Raw genomic sequence first — 24,645 nt, 5'->3', positions numbered from 1 at the left:
GAGTGAGAGAGTGAGAGAGTGAGAGAGTGAGAGAGTGAGAGAGTGAGAGAGAGAGAGAGCTTTGTTCAGCCTGCTCCAGTTATAGAAGCCTGAATGTATTCCCCAAAATAGATTTAATGGCTTTTAATATAACCGCCCTTAAGCCAACAATAAACACAAATTCCACAAAAGAGGGCTCTTTAATTAGCTTATGGAATAAACCTCACTAAGTTATTCTTCTAGAGGGTTGGGTGATATATTTACCAATATTACGTCACTGTACACTATAGAACTGGTACCAGTAATTGAACTGCTAACAATCACGCTTCCTATGTCAACAGTATAGCTATATGAGCCTAGCTGGGATGCAACTGAATGATACAGCAGGAATATTATATTGCGCGCATTCATCATAATCTTTTCCAAGGCCTGTTTTTATGTAATACAATTATAAGCCTGCTTACATCACCATCCTGTGGAATTCCATAAAATCAGCCAAGCTAGATTTACATTCAATATTGATAACTCTGCACCACAGAACATTTACAGTTTATAATTTCTTGAACTTAAAAAATGTTTTAAGTACCAGATGTATTGAGGATACCAATGTTCTCTATTCAAATTCTCTCCAATCCAATAACTATAATGTCTATTTCTCTTTTCGAGTGCTCACTTGTAGCATCCAAATTATGGTCCTCTGGTGGTCTTTGATTCAACAAAGTGAATTGATTTAGTTTTAATTGCAAGTATTCAAGTAAATTCAACAGTGCACCTTCTACCAAATTAGATGTCAGGTCAATATTAATAATTCTGCCTACTGTTTGATTTGTATCTAGCTATCTGTTAAACATATTGTATTTGTTTATCCAAATAAATACATTTGGTAAATTATCTTATCTTTTCAGCAAGTATTTGATAGATCATATAGTCTATGTAGTAAATTAATAAATACTACTACTACGGTAAATTAGGGGATCTGTCATTATTAAAGTATAAATCAGCTAAGGGGGGGGAGAAAAAAACAAGACTATGATCATATCACCCACTGTTCTTACTTCCGTCTCATATCCATGAACACCAAAGATTTTAAGCATTTATTCTATAATGCTTGCGGCTGTGTCTGTATATTCTGCCTGCATTTCATAACATTAACAGCGTCTTCCTCCATTTGGTAATCTTCCAAACATGAATTCAAAATGGGTACACTTATAGATGAGACCTGTGCAGTGCTGTTCTTGTTACAACACTTAAAATATATGTGTAGCACTACACTAATATTGATAATTCAACATATAGATCTACGTAGGAGCAGGGACTATCACACTGTTTATTCCAGAAATTAGAGGAAATACTCTGCAGTCTTTGAGGAAATTGATATAAGAAGCAGTAAAAGTGACTTAAAACCAATATGATGCGAAAAGCTGCGCTATAAGGAATGATTCGAAAATTGCCGGAGGAATATGTAATCTGTCCTTATGAAGCAACAGTGGTTCATCATGGAACATGTGCTTGCATACTAGAGAAGATTAATGGAATTGACAACCAGCAATAAGCATATCAATTGTTATTAAAAATGACTGAAGTTTCAAAATGTATCAGATAAATCAATTTGAGTAAAATATTAATCAAGAAAATATTAAGAATCAACAAAGTTACAAATGTTACAAATAAAATAACTGAGATGAAACAATTTCGAAGTGTCTCAATACGATGGCATCTTCGAAATATTCTTCAATAGGCCTAGTAAAGCACTATGGAAGGAGCTACTCGCCCGCAGATTTGATGAATAATTGATGTTCATTCTCTAAGAAACTATCTGCTGGCTGGCTCTACTCTCAAGATTGTAGCCTACTCTTAGGTTTGACAACTCCGAGGTAAGATCCCATGCCAGAGATGCCAGGTGGGTATGCACCTAGCCCCTGCAAGCCACGTTGATGCTGTGAGGCCAGCTTTTTAAACTGCGGCATCAAGCAGCAAATTTACAGAAGCCAGACCGAGATGGAGAGTGTCCTCTTTTACCTACATCACCGTCTTAGCCCAGGGATCTCAATGCACAAGCACAGAGTTTCTGCTCCAGGGTGTCCATGGACTCCCATAGAACTCCTGCTTTTCTGTCATGACAATATATCTTGAATGAAGTAGGATCTTTGGTCCTGGTTGGGTGAGGGACTTTGTATTTAATAAGCAGCATCAGTACCATTGCCAGAAGACACCTAGAGTCTGTCCGACAAGCCATGAAATGGCGAAGACCAGCATATTTGCTTACACTACCAGATCCATGCCTTTCAGCATGGGTCACAGGCCGAAAAGAGTTGCATGTATGCATCTGCTGAGAGTGCAGCAGAGCCAGCAGAAACATAAACCTTTCCTGATATGCACCAACTGCATTGAGAGGGTGACAAACCAAAAACAAGTGAACTATTGAGACAATTCTTAACTAAGGCACAGAGTCAGTCCGATCTTCACTAGCCAGAAGAGGGGGATGAGAAAGTATTGGGTGGACAGGGAGGCCTACTACCTGGAAGAACCGAGCAGGCAAAATGTCATCCCGACAGACCAGGGACTGTCAAGACAGCAGTGCTTAATGACCATATGCACAGACATCCATGTAGCAGCCTGGTCGATATCCAGGAAAGGCACCTGTTGCAACAACGCAGTTCTAGCCGCCTTAGCCCTGGTAGAATGAGCTCTCTGACTTCCAGGGGCTGCTTCTTCACCGAATGCGTAACAGATTTAAATACAGAGGTCCATCTAACTTGACAAGGTCTTCTTCTGCACAGCCTTCCCTTTCTTTGCTCCGGAGAACTCCTCAAAAAGCGGACTGTCCACTTGATGATGCTTGATACAGGAAATACAACGGTAGAGCTTCTAATCCTCTTTCGAGGTGTGAGGGGGGAATAAATAAAACTGGGAGAGTGATGGATTGGAAGGGAGTCACAACTTTATGAAAGAAGGTCACCTGATTCCTCAGCACCAATTAGTCTAGGAAAAGTGATGCAGGTTGGCTGCACTGAGTCCCTGTAGATCATTCATGAAACAAGCTTCTGGATGAGTAAGACGATCTTTAAGGTCAAGCGCAGCAAGCAACTATGCATCACCTTGAATGGCGTGCACCTGAGAAATGTCAAGACCAAGTTAAGGTCCCACTATGGCATCACAAATGGATTGGGAGAAATTGTGTGAAAAACATTTGATAAACCTCATCACCACTGGTGGTTTGAAAAAGTACTGTTGGTATACAAATGTAGAAAGGCCTGGCAAATAACATTTTACACTGTCCACTGCAAGGTCTTGCTGGGTTAAAGGCAAAACAAATAAAAGGACATTCAATAGCTGTGCCTGTAAGGAGCCTGTATTCTGGCAAAGCACCAGATCACAAATTCGTCCCAGTGCCAAGCATGAAAGGATTTAGTGGAAGGGTGCCTAGCAGCAAGGATGACAGCCAGCATCTCAGTCAACAAATCAAATGCAGTCAATTTCTGCTGCTCGATCTCCACATTGAGGTGTAAGTGGTGCAGAATAACCTACCATGTTGCAGAGCCACGAAGTCCTCCTGAAGTGGCAGATGGATTATAGGACAGATGCTCATGGCCTGGAGATCTGATACCACATTCTGCTGGCTCAATCTGGATCCATCAGGATGACTTGGTCTCCGTTGTTGTTGATCTTCAGTACTTGGAGCAGGAGAGGGAAGAGCAGGAAGGTGTACAGGAGTTCCTTGTTCCATTCTCACCGGTATGCATCTTCTAATGAGTAGAAACTCCAACACTCAAAATTTCTAACACTGTGTTGTCTCTAAGGTGGCGAAAAAATCTAGCCCAGATTCCACCCAATGGTGTAAGACTCCATGCTCCATCTTGGGATGTAGGCACTATTAGAGATCTATCAGACACTGCCTGCCCAGTTAATCACTCTGGTATTCAGAGACCTCGACAGGTGGTTGGCGACCCGAAAGATGGCCTGGAACTTCAGGCACCTTCAGAGGCACAAATGTCTTCTGGCACACGACTCAAGACCCCACTCCGCCAAGCTCGTTGAGTACCAGATGGCAGTGGTGGTTTCTGTGCTAACCTGCAAGAGCATCCCCTTAATGGATGGCAAAAAGGACTTCAATTCCAGACTATTGGCCAATCACTGCACTAAATTAGAGTGTAGCCGGTCCTCCACTGGATGCCAGAGTCATCTGATCTCCACCTCCCCCTGATGACCTCTCCCCATCCCCAAATCAGTAGTGATGCATCCATCACCATTGTTAACTCGGATGGGTAGACAGTGTAGCTTGCTGTAGGACAAACTGAGGTTGGCCAACCACCACTGCAGACCTTAATCTGTCCCCTCAGAGATTCGGATGCTGTCTGAAAGGTGGACCTGATGCTGCGCTCTTTGGGACTTCAAGCTCCACTGTAATGATCACTGTCCAGCTAGCATAGTTGACAAGGAGTATGTATGAGGCTAAAAGGTAGGCCAAGAAGCCTCAAAGGCACTTTTACTGCGATCCAGTAGCGAGTCTGAATATCCTGGACTTGTTGCAGTGAAGGAAAGTCATGGACTCCATTGTATACAATATTGCCCCAATGAATGAATGCCTCTAAGAGGGAATTAGGTGGTACTGCGGCTCGTTCATGGTGACATCTGACAATCTCAAAAGGTCTGCCATCATCCGGGGATGATTAATGACTGACTGTAGCAAGCCAGTGTTCAGCAGCAAGTCATAGGGGTACAGGAATATAGGAACCCCCAAATTCTGAAGATGGGCAGCGACCAATGCGATCACTTCCATGAACACCCACAGTATGCTGGTGAGGCCGAAGGACAGTATGGCAAACTGAAAATGTGCCTGTCTGACCTTGAACCACAGGTAACACCTACGGGACTAGAGGACAGGTATATGAAAATATGCACCCTGTAAGTCGAAGGACACCACCAAATTGAACAGGACCAGAGCATATAGGTTCTGGGCCAGTGTGGGCATTTCGAATCCTTCATGATTTGATGCTCCAGATTAGGCCAGAGGTCCCCATTCTTTTTTAGGATGAGGAATTCACGGGTGTAACAATCCTACTTTTCACCGAATCTCATGGCACCTCTGGAAAGCAACAGACTTACCTCTTGTAGCAAAATAGGCAGATGTTCTTATGAAATCTGCTCTGGTGTGGAAGGGATATTGGGCAGGGAGGAAAGAATGGCTAAAGCATAACTTGCAAGACTCACTTGTTGGGCGTGATGAATCAATAATCTGAAAGACCGTGCAAGAACTCGCTTCCCACTGCGTGGGCATGCAATGCTAAGAGCAAACTAAAGCGGTTTGTTTGCCATTGTAGCAGTGGGGGAGGAAATGGAAGACTAGTGTCCCTCCTGGTCAGCATGTTGCCCGTCAGATCCACACCCATAACTCCGAAAGAAACTGGATTGTCTGTTGCATCACATGTTAAGGTGGCTCTCTCAGGCTGTAGACTGGCCCCCTCAAGTAGCGCAAAATTTCCCAAATTGGTGAAGGAATTGTTTGGAAGGAATCAATAGCCTCCAGGAACGCACTGTAGCTCTTCAGTCTTTAAAGCATTCAAAGTGGAGTCCCCATTCTCACCGAAAAAAGAGACCCTCAAAGGGCATGTCCATTAGTGAAGCCTTCACAGCACCACAGAATCCAGTTGACCTTACCCAGGCATGTCGACGAAGGACCACCTCAGTACCTAATGCACTGCCAAAGTAATCTGTGGAATCCAAGCCTGCGCAAATATTATATTTGGCAGTGTAGAGACCATAATGTTTGGTCTGGTCCAAAGAGGCCCCACAGCCTTCCAGGAAATCTGACACGATTTTGCAAGCCATATCCAAACGGGTATGGGTGTATCAGTACAACACGCCGTAATACCAGACTGGCTCAAGAAAACATACATTTGCCTAAGGCATCAATCATTTTACATTCTCTGTCAGAGGAGTAGTGCGAAATTAATTAGGATTCACTTTACTGGTCAAGGTCTGCATAATAACGCTCTCTAAAGTGAGTGCTTGGTGAGAAAATCTGGGTCACTAGGTGCCAGTCTATGATATCTGGCCAACCGAATTTTCACAGGCTGGCAATAACATGGTTTAAATCAATCAGAAGTTTACAAAGTGTGGATATTCGCCCATGAGGTTCTCAAAGAGGGGGCACTTCTGATCTGTTTGGGCGTGGAGGTTCAGTCAAAGAGCCAGGTCTTGAGATCCTTCCTGAATTGGATCAGCGACTGGATTGGCTGAGGTGGAGGGTCATGGGGTTCCAGGTCTTGGCGACAAGGCAGGAGAAGAATCTTCATCCGGTTCTGGTCTTGTGAATCTGTAGGGACGGTGGCCCGGGCAAGTTGGGCAGAGAGAAGTTGTGTGGAATAAGAGTAGGTGGTTCAGATATGGTGGTTATGAGTCACGGAGAGCTTTGTAGGCATGTGTGAGGAGGTTGAAGGTGATTCTCTTGTTGACTGGGAGCAAATGGTGTTGTCGGAGGTGTGGTGTTAGGTGACTGTGGCGGGGAATGTCAAGGACCAGTCTGGCTGTGGCGTTTTGTACGTTCTGAAGTTTCCTGAGCTAATTCTGGGTGACGCCGGAGTAAAGTGTGTTGCCGTGTTCACGTCTACTGGTGATGAGTGCGTGGGTGACCATCTCTCTGGATTCCTTGGGGATCCATCAGAAAGATTTTCGAAGCAGGCATAGCGTGTGGAAGCAGGATGAGGAAAGGGCTTTGATCTGGCGGTTCCTTGTAGCGGGCCACCAGGAGTTGTCCCAGGCTGAGGAGGCGGGTACCAGGATAAGTACTTCAGTCTTGTCAGAGTTGTACCTGAGCCAGCTTTCTTTCATCAAGGTGGCAACGGTCTGCGTCCTGCTGTGAAAGTTGATTCTGGCGGCTTTGGGTTCATTGGTGAGGGAGAGGATTAGCTGGGTGTCGCTGGCGTAGGAGACTATGTTGAGTCTGTGGTTTATGACGATGGCCCGAGGGCCTGTGGATGTTGAAGAGGGTGGGGCTCATGGAAGAGTCCTAGGGCACTCCGCAGCTGATCTCTGTAGGCTCTGAGAGAAATGGAGGCAGTCTGACTCACTGTGTTCAGCCGGTAAGGAATGAGTAGATCCGATTACAGGGCCGCGAACACCAGTGTCTTGGAGTCTTATGATTAGGATGCGGTGCCAAATAGTGTTGAAGGCAGCCGAGAGGTCAAGTAGGAGGAGGGCTGCAGTTTGGCCCTGGTCGAGGAGGGAGCAGATGTCGTCGGTGACAGCGAGGAGTGCGGTCTCAGTTCTGGGGTTACTTCGGAAGCCAAGTTGAGAGATGTCTATGACGTGGTTCTCTTCGATGAACTCGAGGAGTTGGGCGTTGATGTCCCTCTCGATTACCTTGGCTGGGAAAGGGAGGAGGGATATGGGTCTGAGGTTTTTTAGGTCTGTCGGGTGGGCGGATGGCTTCTTCAGCAGGAGGTTGATCTAGGTGTGCTTCCCAGTTCGTTGTTTTGACAGGATTGCTTTAAAAGTATTTGTGAGGATATTATTATATGAACGGTTCAGACGTTGCTGGCAACAGCTGCAGAGCTTCTCTTCAAACATTTGTTTTTTGTTTCAATGGAGAACAGCTGTACCTCAAGAATCCATGACATCATTGTTGGGACATGTGGCAAGTCAAGCTCTGTCTCAGGATGGGTGTCTCTCTGGCATTCTTTAAATAAAAGTATAAGGCATCATCAGTGTAATTAAGGGAGCGGGCATGCCTTCAGCGTGGAATCACTTAGGCACACCCCATCCTGGCTACACTCTTGGCTGTGGCGCTGGCACCAGACATGGCACAGTATTGTAATCCTGCATTTGGACCCCAGCATGGGTGAGGGCTCTGTCGGGGTAACCTGAACGTGTCCACACACCCAACCAGACATGTATAGCTCCCGCTGTACTAGAGTGGAGGCAGTTGCTACTTATTTCCGCTCCCCCTCGCTGCCTCTCCCCTGCCCTGACTTCCCCCCACCCCCTCCCCCAGGCTCCCTCCTCCCCCCCCTCTCTTGGACCGCGCTGCCTGCATGTCTCCCCCCCCCTGCTTACCGGGATTGCCACATCATGCATTGGATATTCCACGTCAGCGATAGCACAACACACACAACCAGCCTCTCTTTTGTTTCTTTGCTTCTGATTTTTTAAAATATTTTATGATGTTATTGTTTATAATGTTCTTGTTCAACAGTTCTGAACAACGAGTATAATGTTTTGAATGTCGAATAGCATAAGCACTCCTTTGGGTCCGTCCCAATGACTGTATGAGTGGGTTCAGTTGTATTGATGCTATGACCTGGAGAACAGTCGTGTTTCCTCGAGGAGCATGACAGAGAGCGCGCCTTTGTAGAGAAATCACCGGCTAATGATACACATGCCTAGGTAACTCATGATGCCATGTATGCACCGCACCTTTCTTGCCTCATATGTTCTTTAAGCCTACCGGCACCGTTGATGAAGTGGCATTGATTTACTTTGTATGCTGTTCTCCTTATCACCTTCATGTGACCATACCTTTTTCTGGCTGACTGTTCTTTTAGGTATACGTGCCTTAGGCCACACACCTGATTGGCAAATGTTGTACGGCAAGTAATGATATTACAGCAAACTGTTGATGCCAACAGATATAATTTTGTATGATTGTGATTCTTTTTTTTTTGTGATACGTCTACATTGTAAGTTCTTTGCTATGTTATGCAATATAAATGAGAAATGCAATAAAAGATTTAAAAAAATCAAAATCAGTGTAATTAAGGGAGGAAAGCAAGCCATCCCCACTTTCAACATCCACTTTCAACATCCATGGGTGGCCTACACCCAAATATGGTCAGCAGGACCTAAAGGATAACAGAGACTCTGATGACAGCTGCAACATAATAGAGGTGCAAGGTTAGATTCCGGCTGCATTACAAACTATTACGCTTTTGTAGCATAATATCGGTAGATGTTGGTTCGGGGTCCAACAAAAGCACGGCACAGATCTGAAACTGATCTGTTTGGACGCACCTGCAGATACGTGGGGCCCAAAGGCATGTTGAAGTGAGAACCACACAGAATATTTGAAGCACTGCTTCTTAAAGTTGCTATGGGGTCAATGACAGCCTAGGGAAATGGGCATGTTGGGACCAGCTGAGGAGCCAGTTCAGTGATCCATGACCTAGACAGAGTGTGACATGTACCTTAATGCCATCACACCTTCTCCTTGGAGTCGAACTGGCTGATGGGGTTGAGTTCCGATTTGCTCTTTTATGCACGAGTCTGAATTTGGACCTACTGGAGGACTTCAAGTGGGAACTGGAATTGTTGCGGACCCATGACAGGGACTGATACAGTATCCATGACTTGGAACAGGAGAGGGATCTATGCTAAGGCCACAACGTTTTCTTGCACTCAGCAACATGCAGCTTCCCCTCCTGGTCTCAAATCTCTTTCGGGTGTCTGAGAGCGCACTTGTTGCACAACAGATTTATGTCCTGAGCCAGGGCACCCATCACACAGATCATGTGAATCTATGACCGACATCTGCTTCCTGCAGTCAAAGCATGTCTCGAATCTTGTCATTTTCAGTGGGGATCTTTGCCTAGCACAGAATCAAAAGTTTGGAAATTGTTGGAAAACCTGGCAATTTTGGAAGGAATAGAAAGGATGGAACTGACGTCGGGGAGCCAGAGTCAAGCTTATGTGCGGCGTCCCCTCCAGGGCGGTGTATCGAGCCAACAAGAAGTCACATAACACTACCTAGCAGAACACAGCAGCGCTGCTATGAAAAATCTCCAGAACCAGTCTGGCGACTGGGGAATATTTTAAGCTGTGGACTCTGTGATTAGAAGCATCTATAAATTAAACAGGACCATAACATTAACAGTCTCCTCTATCTCCTTTCTTGATGATGTGTATATTGATACATTGCAAACAGTAACTTACAGCCACTGCTCGCAGCACTGAGGCTATAAGTAATGAGAGCCGTCTACGGATCAGTGTTTGATCTTAAAAGATATAGGAGGTCAGAGTCTGGGCTAGGGTTTATTTACAAGGTATTAGTGTTTTGAAAACCAAACTCGTAAGATACAGTTAAAGTATCATTGGCACACTCAGCTCCAGAGGTAAGAAAAATGGGGAGCTAGTCACTCTGTTGCAATACATGCCTCCAAGGTTCAACAGCTGCCCACCTGAAAGACCTTTTGATTACTTTCCAAAAGACAACAGGGTCCTTAAGAGTACATGCCGGCTCCAAAATCCTCCCATACTTTGTCCTTCAGAGCCTTCCTCTGTTCACAAAAAAGTGTCGTTATATGCTACACTGCCGAAAGATAACTCTTCCTTGAAACTTGAGGATTGTTCTTAGGGCCTAGTAGATGTCTTCCAAATGGGGCTGTCAATCCTGAGTGATAATCATGGCTATGTAACAATGCAAATAAGAGTTAGCTGTTTTCTCCAAACAAATGTTTCTCAAAGAGGTATCTATTACCTGTCTGTAACATATATGGGTCATTATTTTCCCATCTTAATCTGATCCCTCCAAGTGTAACAGGTGCTCTGTGGGGGATCATGACAGTATGTTTATGGACAGAGTTTGGCTACTGAGCAATAAGGTTATTAGACTGTAATAGCTTAACTTGTCAGGAATAATAATATACTCTATCATCTTATCTAATAAAAACAATCCAGGATGCTTGAGCAATCTTAAGCAGTGAAAGACGGCTAAGGGGGATAATTTGTCAATACAATTGTATTAGAAATGATTAAACAATACCTTACTATCAATTCTTACAAGACGTGTCCTTGAGAGTCAACTTTATGATAAGTGTACAGCTAGTAAATCCTTAACAAGTATTTCTTTCAGTAAACAGTTCCTTGTGTCTCAAGAGCCTTTTCTGCATAGTAAAAAGTACCCAACCAATATTATTGATAGAATGCCTTCTGTGCTGTGTTAGTCAAACTGTGTGAAGCGTTGTATGTTTTTCAAATTGATCATTATGTAAATTAAGTAGCATATACATGCTTAGATCTAAGGTCTGGATAGTTATGCTCCTCCTTGTTCCAATTTAGTTTTCACAACTAAGGAATAAAGCAATCCACATTATAGACATCCTAGCTGGTAGTTGGTAAATTAAACGTACCAAACCAGGTCTCCTGAAGTCATTTAATGCTTAGTGAAGGTGACCCAAATAATCTTGAACCAATGTTTTGTTCTTCAGTTCAATTGAGATGTCCCATGGAGACGTTCCATTGAAGGGACTTAAGTAAAATCATCACATCTGTGGTGGTGGTAGCAGCAACACAAGGAGTATGCTGTAATTTCGCCCTTATAGAGGGATTCTGGCCAAATAATATGTTAGTCCTCTCATTATTGGCTTTGGTGCTCACATCGGTCTGGCACTCCTCCCTATACAGAAAGGAATGGAACTGCTCGGGAGAAGAGGCATGCTCAGTTATGGGATAGGCTGTTGGTTAAATGGAATACTTTGTGTAAGCTGAGCGCATTGAGAGAATTGCCTCATGTTTAGCATTTGTTCAATTGTTGACCGTTTCAACTATTGATAAAAACAGACTTGGTTTTACTAAGCATGTCATCTGAAATTTTCAGAGATTTCAGCTAGCAAAAAGATATTCTCTTATCACAGCAGCTATATTTCACTTCTCTTATTTCTTTTCTTTTGATGCCAGTAATGCAGAAATGGTTGGCGAATGCTCTAGCTAGGCTGTACTTTGTGTATCAATGTAATTTATATTGGAATTCAATTTACTAAAGGATGCATCAAACCCTTCTGTAGATGCCATAGCCTTAGGGTCATTGTGTGAACGTAATACTTGTGTATCAGCTTAATGCTCGTACCAACATCCCAACTATCACCCTACAGGCCTCTTGTGATGGATTACTACAGAATTATGGTTTGCATATTTTCTTGTTTATTGCACCAATCACTCTCTCTAAAAATATTTTAATTATTAAAACCTAACATTTATGTGCTTCTGGGGAATGGGTTATTGTTATTCTTCTGTTTCTCCATACTACTTCACTTTGAAGCTTGTGTGTCCCCTGCTCAATATAATATTCTTGGGGTCCTCATTTGATATTACAAAACATAAGATTCTGCACATACTTATATAAAATATTACTTTATTTTAGTGATTTTTAAGTTGTATGCATTCTTACCTTGCGCAGGCTCTGCTTTTTCCAAAAGACCTAGTCGTGGTGTTGATTCCCCAGGACTTGCCAGTAGACCTTTTGTCTTAGTGTTTTCTTGAGTATCTTTTGCAGATTCATTCTCTGTGATCATTTGATCTGTATCATGTAGAATGTCTTTCTTAATTGGTCGAACATTGCCAGGTGATGGTGGTCGATGGGATCCTTGGGAACCTTTGCATGTGTTGGGAGGGGATACTATCTGTTTGGGTGTGCCAGGAACTGGTACAGATGTCTTCTGTGAAGGCCTGTAAAGCAAAAAACAAAACAAAAAATACAATAAGATAATAGGACACTGTAGAGATCCATCACAATATTTAGTAGTTAACACCCAGGTTTATTCTTTATCAAGTTACCTCCAGCTGTCTTTTACAGTTTTCTCTCTTCAACTCCCCTTCCTTTATAAGGATACATTCCATTGTCCTAGTTCCACATTTGACATTTCATTGGAACATTCCAGCAACTCTACAGACATGTGGTATGTCCATTATTAAAGTATACTATTACTTTTGAGTTTCTATATGGGCCCAAGCAAATGTTGTAGGTTTGACAGTATTTAGGCATTTGGGGGAAGCCCAAAGCCCTCTCCTTAAGGACCATTCAATTTGTGTTTTCCTCCCCTGCCAAATATAGCCATACATATGCCAGTCTTCAAAATGGCAAGGGGAAATATGGGAAAAAATAAGAATTTAGATAGAACCTTCCTCCGTGATTTTTGCCACCCACAAAATTGGATGGTGGAACCAAGTAAATACTTCAGCCTTAGCTGTACTGAGAGTTCTTCTAAGTTTCTTGCCAGGATTCTACTGCAGTGTTTTAGCAATGACTGTTCCCTAATAGTCTAACTGCACACGCAACCCATCTAAAAAGATAGCTAGTCTTAAAGGCCTGACCTATTACCTCATCAGCATGCGTGTTTAAGCAGTCAGGTTTGAATAGATTGATTTTAAAGCCTGAGATGACCTAGAATTGAAACAGTTCCATTAGTAGTGCTAGAACCAATGTTTCGTGATCTGTCAAAGTGAGAACCACGTCATCAACAAATGGTGCAATTTAAAAAAATCTTGTACCCTAGTTTCACTCTCTGGATAGTAGGGTTATAAGTTTTTCATTGAATAAAGAGTTCAAGAAGTATAGCAAAAACCATGGGACATAAGGGACAGATCTATTGTGTTGCTTTTTGCATGGCAATGCTGGCCCTGGGCCTCCCATTAACCCTAACCCATGTACCTGGATTGCTATGACATTTTCAAATTCACATAACAAAACCTACCTTTTGTAAGACATCAGACATGAAGGCCTAGCTTAGGTGGTTCAGTGTCTTTTCAGCATCCAATGACAGGACAAGTATCTACCTTGTCCCCTCCTGGCTATGTCCATAATATTGAACATATTGTTTGTTTTTAACCTGCCCCTGATGAAGACTGTTTGGTTAGGTTGAACTAAAACATTTAACAGCTTATCCACTCGTGCAGCTAATATTTTGGTGAAACTTAGCATCCAAGTTTGGAAGGAAGTTAAGCTTATATGACTGACATATTACCCGGCTTTCGAAGCATGGTCATTAGCGGTTTAAGCTTAGAACTTGAATTTATATAATTTTGGGTACAGGGTTTGCTGGTGCGCAGACTATTAATTGTGCCTCCAATGCAGAGGGTTGTAGGGCACATTTAGGGGACTAACATATCTGTGAGACCAGTCGTTTGTGTGCACTCTGCTGATTGTGAGGCCCTTTCGAGATTGTCACCACATGCATTCCTACCAACCAGTTCTGTATATATGCATAATACGTGCTCTAGTATTTAGCAGTGAGTGTACTAGAGTACATTTATTTTGTTTAATAATAAAAAGCACTGACTGGGAAGTGATTAAGTGTTGTTTACTGCATTTCTCAGTGCTTAGTTTCTAGCCTATAGCACCTTCAATTAATAAGTCAAATGCTAAAAAAGGTTACTTGGTTCCCACTGTAGATCTCTGCAGTACTGGGTCTTGAGGATACCAGTGGCAAAAGTCTACCATTGTTGCAACAAGGGCCCAGTACGCTCTGTCTCTCCCGGGACCCTCTGACCTGAAATCCTGACAAAGGGTAATCAATTGAAATGAGTTTATTAAGCAAATTTAATCAGTTGTTGTTATTTATATATGGTGGTGGGTCAGGCGTCCAGACCAGGTAAACTATAGTAAGGAACACTGACATGGCTGTTAATAGTTAAAGCTCTGAAAGTAGATGAGGATGTGTATTTTGTAAGTTGAGGAACTATTAGACCGGGAGTGGTGGGCCCATTCTCTTATCCACAATGTTTGTCTAGGAAATGGGGATGTGGAAGTGAGATGCAGAGAAGAGCCGATTTGGATAAACTACGTTATTTTTTTTTTTTTTAAACCTTTGTCATTTTCAGAAAAAAACAAACAGATGCAGTACAACAGCACTTGACAAGTTATGAGCTCCAAAACATAGCACCACGCAGGGTGCGATAACATTCCCAACAGCAGCCATTTGTGGGTAGTGAAGAGGCAGCCGGCATTCCGATCAGGTAATTATGAGGTGGCACTATGCCAAAGTAATGTCCACTCCACTGGGCGTGACAGGCAGCCAGGTAAGAGCACCAATATCATAGGTGAAGCTTGACCAGAGAGGGAGAGGGCAAGGGTCAGGCAGCCGCCAGCACCGGCAGACGCCGCGGGCTGGCAGGGAGCGCGGGAGCGACAGTCACCAGAGGGAAGAGTAGGCAGCGCATGCATGGAACGGGAATAAATGGGGAGATCAGGTATTGTTCGCCTCTGCGGCCATCGCGGACCCAGGGAATACAGCACCAATTGAGGAGGATCGGGAGAGGAGATAGGCAACCAGGGGACCCCAAATGTCAACAGGACGCGATTTAGCGGGCATCAGATCCACAACAGCAGGAGTGGGCCGGCGGCCCCAGCATATTGCAACCCTGCGTCTCGCCAGCAGCAGGAGCATAGCAATGAGCCGACGGGAGGCATCTGGACACAGCTTGACAAACCAGAGGAGACATAGTAGGGGGTCTGGGCCTACAGCGGCGCCAGAGATTTCCGATATCGTAGCGCAAGCCTCTATCCAAAACCCCTGCACCCTCAGGCAGAGCCAGTACAAGTGAGCAAAGTCAGCAGCTGGCGCCGAACATCGCCTGCAGGAGTCCTCCGGATTCAGTCCCAAGCGGTGAAGAAACGCCGGAGTGCGATAGAACTTGTGCAAGAACTTGAAGTGAATCAAGCGGAGCCGATAATTTGGGAAGAGCTTAGTGGTCTGATTGCAGCAGTACAACCAGTCGGCGTCGGAGATGTCCATGCCGAGGTCAGCACTCCACGCATCCCTCGCCCGGGTTGATGAGATGGGGGAGGCTTACAGCGCGAAAGTATATAATCTGGTGACGAGCTTGCGCGGGGACTCCAAAGTATACACGAAGTCCAGAGCCGGGAAAGTTTGCGGCGGACTCGGGAAAGTCGGGTGCAATTTCCGACAGGTGGCACGCAGTTGGTAGAAAAGAAGCGTAGCCATCAAGGAGGGGGACTCAGGAAGGGTGTAGAAGGACTGGAGCGGATAAAGATCCGCAATGGTCTTTAGTCCACAAGATGCAGCATGGCGAGACATGCTGGACGACTGTAAGGGCGGAAAAGCCGGGTGATCAACGATAGGTACGCGTTAGCAAATAGAAGAGAAAGTCCTGATAGTCAGCAGAGTTGTAGCCATGCCCAGTGTAGCGTCTCAACGGTGTTTATCTCCGCCTGAGGACGAGCCGCAGGAGCAAAAAGTGCCGTGGAAAGAGGCTAGGGGGAGGCGACATCAAGTTCCACTGCCACGTGAGGCTGGTACGGGTTAGGATGCAACCAAAAATGGAGGAAACTAGCCTGCACGCAAAGAGCGTACAGTTTGAAATTCGGAGCGCCCAGCCTGCCGGCCGACATAGGTAAAGTGAGGACATCGTACGCAAACCTGGGTTGTCGCCCGGCCCAGATCATTGACACAATCAGCGACCGAAGACGGCGAAAGAAATAGGAAGTGAGGGGAATAGGTATGTTAGAAAAGAGGTAAAGGAATTTGGGGAGCATCACCATCTTCGCTATGGCTACTCGACCCGCCAGGGAAAGTGGGAGCCGACTCCACTGGGGGACCTTAGTCTCAAGCCAGTCCACCACCCGACCAAAATTGGAGCACCAGAGCTCGACCGGGTCCCTGCTCAGCCAAATCTCCAGATAGCGTGTGGGGCCAGCCGCCCACTCAAAAGGGTAATCCAGCGTGAATGGGTGAGTGGCGTCAGTCAGGGGGAAAAGTACAGTCTTGTTCCAATTAATCTGGACGCCCGATAGGCCACCGAACCGGCTCACCTCCCGCACGAAGGGACTCAGATTGTCTTGAGGGTGCCGGACATAAAGAGTAACATCGTCTGCATACATGGAGACCAGAAGGGATCGAGATGAGAAACCGATACCCCTGTGGGTATGGTGCTGTTGCAACCGGGAAGCCAGGAGTTCCATTGCGATGGCGAAAAGCATGGGCGACAGCGGACACCCCTGCCTGGTACCACGTGAGATGGTGATAGGGTCAGAAATCTGTCCATTTACCCAAAGACGAGCCGTTGGAGCCGTATACAGCAAACGAATGTTCTGCAGACAATGGGGACTGAATCCCATTCGGGGTAGGACGTAATAAAGAAAGGGCCCTTCCAGGGTGTCAAACGCTTTCGTGGCGTCGGGCAGCGCTGCTACAGCCGGAAGATCAGGGTTAATTTGGTGCAGTACAGAAAAAATGGTGCGAAGATTATGTGAGGTGGCCCTGCCCAGAATAAAGCCGGATTGATCGGGCAGAGCGATGGTGGGCATCAGTAAAAGAAGACGGGAGGCAATCACTTTAGCGAAGATCTTATTGTCAATGTTGATGAGGAAGAGGGGGCGGTAGAAGTCGCAGCCATAAGCGGGTTTATCGGGCTTGAGGAGAAGGGTCAGCGAGGCCTCGCAGAGAGATGCCGGGAACACCCCAGTGTTCAAGGATTGATTAAACATAGCGGCGAAATGTGGGACCAAAAGAGCGGCGAACGCTTTATAAAAAGCAGCGGGCAGACCATCCAGGCCGGGTGCCTTGTCGCTTGGGAGGCTGCTAATTGCTGCTAGAATCTCTTCTCTCTCGAAGGGCTCATCTAAAAACTTCCGATGGTAATCCGCCAGCCAGACCAAGGCTATGGATTCAAAGTATTAGTCAAAGTCTGCCGATGAGGGGGAAGGAATCTGTAGAAGTAGTTAGTGTGTATAAAAGTGGACGCAGAAGAGAAGTGGTTGAAAAGATGTTGCAGGTAGAGAATTGAACAGGAGAATGGGGATGAGTAAGTTGCAAAGAGTTTGAGGGATAGAGACAGAAGTTGTAGTAGAAACTGTCAGAGTAGTCCGAGTAAGTGGTTGTCGTTCAGTCGTGATAAGTGGTTATTGGTGAAGTCACAGAAGGCAAGTGTGAATGGAGTTTCTTATGCAGCAATTCCGGTTTGATTTTCTAGTCTAGTTGGAAAAGAACACATTCCGTTGCAACTGGAGATATAATTAGTGGGCAAGAATGGTCATGAGTGGCATACACAGTGCTTAATTTGAGCTGGTGGTTGCTTGTGGGGCTCACTGACCCTCATTTTTGGGAACCAGAACTTATTTCCTCACCAGATATTGACTGAGGGCAAGAGAGGTAACAACACGCAAATGAGAAAGAAGGAAGAGAAAGTCAGAAGAACTAGCACAAAGGAAGAAAGCAGCAAGCGTGAGATAAAGGGGGCCGAAGTAGCTAGTAGTGGATTACAGAGGCCTGAGGTGAATTCAGGTCTACAAATCCTTGGTATCTGGTACACTAATTTTTTTGTAGTTGCAGAACTATTCTTTTACAAATAAAGCCCTGAGAGTACCTCCATGTGCAAATGAAGAGAGTTGGACACCACAAAGGTTTGTAGGTTCCAGTCAGTAGAGTGTCAAAAGAGTCAAATATTACCTAGGTTGCCCAACTTTGTGTATCCAGGAGTGGAGTTGGTGTAGTTTTGTGAAAGACAGGTACAGCAGTAAGTTTGATTCAGGATAAACTTTGATGTAGCTAAGAAACCCTTTGTATGTTACAGTAGTAATCCTTGTGGGTTCCATCAAGGGGTAAAGTTAGTGTGACACCTAACCCCTTAGAGAACAGTTGCATATTGCCGGAGTGAGCCTTTTCAAGTTTCACCAACGAGCAACCTTGGTGTATCATGGAAAGATTAGGTGACACAGCAGTGTTCTTTAAAGGATCACCTATGATTGGGGATGAGTATGTCCAGGAAATGCTTAGAGCCCAATTGGTGGTCCTAGTAAGTTCAACCTAGGGGACGGTTGTAGACATTCAGAGAGTAAGAGTCAGTGATAGTAATAGCCATAGAGTAATTTTAATAAAGAAATCACAAGTCAGGCAGCTAGATAGGGTGAGCATTCTTTTGTGCTGTTGTAGTTGAGGAAACTGTAGATGTGATGTGGGAGCAAATGATATGTGCTTCTGTTAAGACAAGTGTATCTCAGATGCTTTTAGAGCATTTAACAGACAGAGTGTAGCAAAAGGGTTTGTGAGTAGGGAAACTACAGCAGGTAGGGATAACTCCTGCCTGTTTCACAGTACTTGATTGTTTACGACCAGTTTCTGTCCAACACCTTTTTCAGGCAAACATCAGGGGCACCCTTAAGCTGGCACTCAATTTCTGGATGCTGGAGGAAACTGGTTTAAATAGTTCTTGTGAATGAGAGGGGTGGTGGCGTCAGCGCTAGTCACATGAACAAAACCCTAGGAGGCAGCTGGAGAAAGGAAGGAAAACCTTGTTTGTGCAGAGGCCTACCAGACAACCCTTATCCTCAAGGTAAAAACAAAAGCATGTTGCTCCCTATCTTAAGGTAAAATAATGTTTACATTTTAAACAGCATACTATAGTAGAAAAAACCTGTGCATGGACAAAAAGGCATACTTCCACATAATTTCCAATACTTATGACCAGCATTTCTATGTTAGAGACACATTTAGGCAAACGGCAGGCACTGGCAGGCTGTGCAGAAAATGAGTTGAGTTGAAATTCCAGGCGGCTTCTCTATTATTATCCGGAGCAATGGATAAGATGACAGCCCAAGTGAGAACTTGGTATTTAAGCCACGTTTCGGGTTACCGGAGGGTAAGTTGCATCAGCCCTGGTCACTTAAGAAAAGCACTAGAAGAAGGGGAGAAAATGGGAAGGACCTTTGTGGGTGCTGTAGTTTGCTATCTTCATTTAGCTCGCTACAAATGGAACCTAGCAAGGAAAGATGCAATACGGGACACTACAATTTTGTCCTCACTAGGACAACAGGGACAATTCAAGAGCAGTACATACAGAAAGAGTAAACAAACAATAGAACCATCACCGCCAATAATATTTCCTGTCTAATTCTTTCAAAATTCAGAGTCACCCACTGATGGTCTCTTATCTTATTATCAAAAGTCATGGCAACTCTAGTCTTCTTTCTTTCTTTCTTTCTTTCTTTCTTTCTTTCTTTCTTTCTTTCTTTCTTTCTTTCTTTCTTTCTTTCTTTCCTGTGTAATGAATACAATAGGAATAGCTTCTAGGCACAACTATATCTATATTGTGCTGTCATCAAGGCATTTGGGTATATATGGAAAGGGATTTAAACTCAGGATTTTTGGAAGTTGCATCGGTCTATTGCCTTGCAAAGGATTGTGGGGTGCCTTTGAGAATTAAACCACAAGGAAGCAGTGCCAGTGAAGCTTTTCCTTGTGTAGCTGACTTTGGCAGTCAGCATTTAGGAGTTGTGGGCATAGGGATTGGTGGGAGATTCAAAGCAGTATTGGTGGAGCAGGTTTTATTATTTCTGCTGAAGGTGCGGCTTACAGTAACGAGAGGTTGCTTGTACGACTGGGAGCAACCCTAATACACCATGTGCTTTCCATGTACTCCTGTGGCTTGTCCGATCATAACCTGGCTACCCTCTTTTGAAACTTTTTCATGAGCTTAGAAAGTCATGGCAGGCTGCGGATTTGCGTTGGGCTGAGGTGATGAGGAGAAACTGGCACAATCTCATCTAGTGATTGCGAAGCAGTGGTGATTGCATTTACCTATGGTTCTAAAAAGTGTCTCACTTGTGCTGGCGCTTGCAGATAAAGGGCTCCAGCACTCATCTTTGGAGACAGGGACTCATTTTGGATCATTAGACTTTGGCCAAGAGAAAGAAAGGCAACAAACAGAGAAAGACAATGTAAGAAAGAAAACACTGACCAAGAGAAAGTGGACATGGAACAAAACCTGGAAGATTAACATCATGGCAGTGTAGGGTGGAGAAAGATATGAGGTGGAATCAAAATGGGGACCCTTGACATTTGGCAATTCTGGAATACCAACAAAAACTTTTGGTCCAAATAGTTATTTTTTTAATTTAATTTACAAACTAAAACATCATTTCTAGACTAATCACCAGACTACTTGGCTTGGTGTTATGCGTGATATGTATATTGAATTTGAACTTTGAAGACTGGACAGTTGCCTAAAAAAGGCTTTTGGTTGCATTTATTGTTTATCACTGAAGTTAGACAGCTTTCTTCAAGTTTTAAGCAGTTTAAGTTTTTGAAATAGTTAGTGTTCCTGGAAGTCATAAAGCTGTTCTGCATTTCATCTGAGATTTCAAGGCAGGTGCCTAGAGGGACTGAACAGTCCAGAGTGCTTTCTGTTGTGAAGGGGTGGCATGGGGGAAGGGGAATTAAGATATAAAGCCGGAATTATAAAAATGTTGTTGGAAATCACATATTCTAGACTTCTGGCTAGGACTTGAGTAGATTTCAGATTTTTGGGGGGACTGACAAATATCCCTTACAGCTATTAGCAATTTGTGCAAATCACATATTCGTCTGGGGACTGTTTTTGAGGTAATACGCTGGGGACTATGCAAGGCTGAGATGAGTAAATGCACCTTTTTCTGTGTTCTTTCATTCTGCAGTGAAAGTATTGATCTTAGCAAAACCTCTTCCTCTGCTCTTACATGATTTATGGGGAGTCCCGTTTCCTTTCACACCATGCAAATATTCATATTACTGTTATTTTCAGTCAATATATTGTACACATATTGCCAGTGTGTGAAACGACTTGGAAATGGTTTGTAAATACCCACAAAACGACAAGTATGTTTTTGTTGACTGCATTTTGCATGGCCACCAACCTTGCAATGGCCACTTTTATGTCTCTCCGATTTCATTGGCATGCATAAATGTCTGCAATCTTAGATTCCATGAGTAAGGATCTGGGAATATATAGCTGTAATTGACATATTTTACACTTAAGTTCAACCTACCTGTGCGAAGAATATAGTGGATGATGCCTTTTATTTGGTGTCTATGTGGAGCGTTTTATGGTGAAGTCTTGGTTTAGGGGACAAGTCATTTGACTGCCAACTGGGGGTGTCTATTTAATGCCTTGGACTGGCAGGGGGGCAGGTAGGGAGAGCTTAGCATGCAAGGTTCAAACCACAAGCTAGAAAGATTGCTTCTTCTAATCTTTATGAAATGAGGAGTCCAAAGGAGAGAGGGTAAAATGAGTAGGATTTTATGGTACAGCACATAGCACAGTCCGGAACATGCAGAGATCTGACATGATATCTCGTACCAGAAAGAGTGGAGGTTGAAAAGATTAACAAAAGCCAACCTCAGACGACAGAGGAATAGCAGACACTCCATAAGCATATCTGTCATGTGGCCCCTTGTGATGCCTGACAACTTCAGATAGTGTATAAGGAAACAAGGGAGACCCAACTGCACAGAACCAGGGTACTTAAAATTTAGACAAAAAACAGAGGTTCCTGTGGAACTCAATGATTTATATGAAATGCGTTACTTACCTGTAACTGCAGTTATCCAGTATTGGTGTCTTTCATAGATTCACATGCCTGAATCATTCCCCGTCGTCGAGACGGGAGTCTCCGGTACATAGAAAAATAATGTCCTATTGACATACATAGAGAAAAATAGGCCTAAGGGCCTCGCCTTAGTAGCCTATCTATGTCCTTTTGTAAAAGGACCAAACTCCAGAAGGTAGCCAATCAGCTACCACCTCCCTCTAGATCCTTCCTGTCAGGAGCCTCAGTCTCTCAGATTTTCGTATGCACCAAGCTAGGTAGGCGTAATACTTGTTAGAGAAAGAAGTGAGTCCTTCCAGGGGAGGCGGGAGGGTTGCATGTGAATCTATGAAAGACGCCAATACTGGATAACTGCAGTTGCAGGTAAGTAACGCATTTCTTATCCAGTATTATGGGTTTCTTTCATAGATTCACATGCCTGAATCAGAGTAGCAAGCAATACATTATGCACATTTCTGATGGAACAGCATATAGCAGTCTGTAGATAATACATATCATGCGACTAAGAACCATCAACAAGTAACATGAAATAAGTAAATAAATGTGCATACCAGCGAAGGATGGCGGGAAGGAGGAAGGCTCACCTCACTGGAATAGATGGCGAAGAACAGCCTGGCCTGGCCCACTGCTGCATCCTGCATCAGTTCCATATCCAGGCAGTAGTGCCTGGTGAAGGTATGCAGCGACTTCCAGGTCGCTGCCCTGCAAATGTCCAGTATTGGCACCCCAGCGAACAGCGCTGCCGATGTGGACACAGCTCTTGTAGAATGAGCTCTTACTTTGGAGTGCAATGGCCGTCCGGCTTTGTCGTGGCAAAAGGCAATTGCCGAAGATATCCATCGTGAAATACTTTGTTTTGAAAGTGGCATGCCTTTCCTCGGTCTACTGAAAGCGATGAAAAGCTGATTCGATTTCCTGAAATGTTTTGGAGGACTGAGAGGCGATGGAGGTCCGTGAACCAATGCTGTCTCGGCCAGAACGGGGCAATCAGAATCAGGGTGCAGTGTTCCGTTTTCATTTTCCCGAGGACTCTTGGTATCAGGGGAAATGGCGGAAATGCGTACGCAAACACGTTGCGCCAGGCGATGGAAAATGCATTTCCGAGGGACCGCAACTGGGGATGCCAACTTGCGAAGTTGCGGCATTTGGCGTTCTCCCTGGTGGCAAAGAGGTCGATCTGCGGTCTCCCCCATTCCGAAAAGATGTGATTCAGCACCTTTTGTTCGAGCTCCCATTCGTGGGACAGCGATCTCCGTCTGCTTAGAGCATCTGCTATGACGTTGTCCTTGCCTTGGACATACTCCGCTGTCAGCGTGATTCCTTGGAGCACAAGCCAGTTCCAAATTTTCTGCGATTCGCGAGATAGTGTGAGCGAACGTGTTCCTCCCTGCTTGTTCAAGTAGTGCATTGTCGTGGTGTTGTCGGTCCTGACAAGCACTGGGGAGTTCTTGATGCGCGGTAGGAAAGCCTGCAGAGATAGAAAAACTGCCCTCAGATCTAGGAGGTTGATATGGACCTGCTTTTCCTGGTCCGTCCACTTGCCGCTGATCTGCAACTCTTGAAGGACCGCTCCCCATCCCTCGAGGGAGGCATCCGTAGTTATCACGTGTGGAGCTGCAGGCAGCAAGAATGGTAGCCCTTGGGAGAGGTTCTTGGGCGACCTCCACCAGAGCAAGGCCTTGGTCATTTGCCGAGTTATCACAATGCGATCCTCGAAAGAGCCTGTGCTTTGAGTCCATTGCCTGGTCAAGGCCTCCTGCAGAGGGCGCATTCTGAGCCGACAGTGTGGAATAAGCAGGATACACGAGGACATCATCCCCAGGAGGGACTTGAAAGTACGGACCAGTAAGGTTTTCTTCGAGGCCACTGCGGTGGCCAGAGTGATAAGCTTGTGCTTCCTCTCCTGAGATGGGAATGCTTTTGAACATTCTGTATCCAATGTCGCCCCAAGAAAGGTAAGAACTCGGGAGGGCTGTAAGGTAGACTTCTCGTGATTGAGCATCAGGCCCAGTTGCTGGAAAAGAGTGAGACAGGCGCTGGAGGACTTGGTTGCGCCTTTCATAGATGGTGCTTTTACCAGCCAGTCGTCCAGGTATGGGAAGACTTGGTGTCCCTGCTGTCGTAGGAAAGCTGCCACTGGGGAGAGGCACTTGGTGAATATCCGAGGTGCCGACTTGAAGCCGAATGGGAGGACACAGAATTGATAGTGCTGACCTGCCACTGCGAATCTGAGGAATTTCCTGTGGCCTTTGTGAATAGGGATGTGGTAATATGCGTCTTGCAGGTCTAAAGACGTCATAAAGTCTCCTTCCTCTAGTGACCCCAAGATCTCCTGGATCGTCACCATACGGAACGAACAAGTTACTTACCTTCGGTAACGATATATCTGTAAGAAACAGTAGTTAGTATTAGATTCCTTACCTTAGAATATCCCCAGGCGTCAGTCTGGATCCGGAAACTTTTGCGTAGCAGTACCCCTGCGCGTCGGTAGGCGTCGTCTGCAGGCGTCCCCTGCGGCTCCGCGTCGTCGGCGTCGTGCGCCGTGATGACGTCGCTGGAGTATATAGACGCCGCCT

At 44.9% G+C, this 24,645-nt stretch overlaps 1 protein-coding gene across 4 annotated transcripts in view; it reads right to left on the bottom strand.

Annotated features, from left to right (window-relative positions):
- Positions 1 to 24,645, bottom strand: part of MAP7 (microtubule associated protein 7) — a 1,007,524-nt gene that overhangs the window by 280,803 nt on the left and 702,076 nt on the right. For all 4 annotated transcript variants that reach the window (XM_078649192.1, XM_078649193.1, XM_078649191.1 and 1 more), the window contains exon 12: positions 12,140 to 12,417. In XM_078649192.1, coding sequence (XP_078505318.1) covers positions 12,140 to 12,417 — 278 coding nt within the window. The remainder of the gene's footprint in view (positions 1 to 12,139; positions 12,418 to 24,645) is intronic.

The sequence above is a fragment of the Lissotriton helveticus genome, chromosome 6 (genome assembly GCF_964261635.1).
Source record: "Lissotriton helveticus chromosome 6, aLisHel1.1, whole genome shotgun sequence".
Lineage (NCBI taxonomy): Eukaryota > Metazoa > Chordata > Amphibia > Caudata > Salamandridae > Lissotriton > Lissotriton helveticus.
This window is presented reverse-complemented; position numbering and strand designations above follow the sequence as displayed.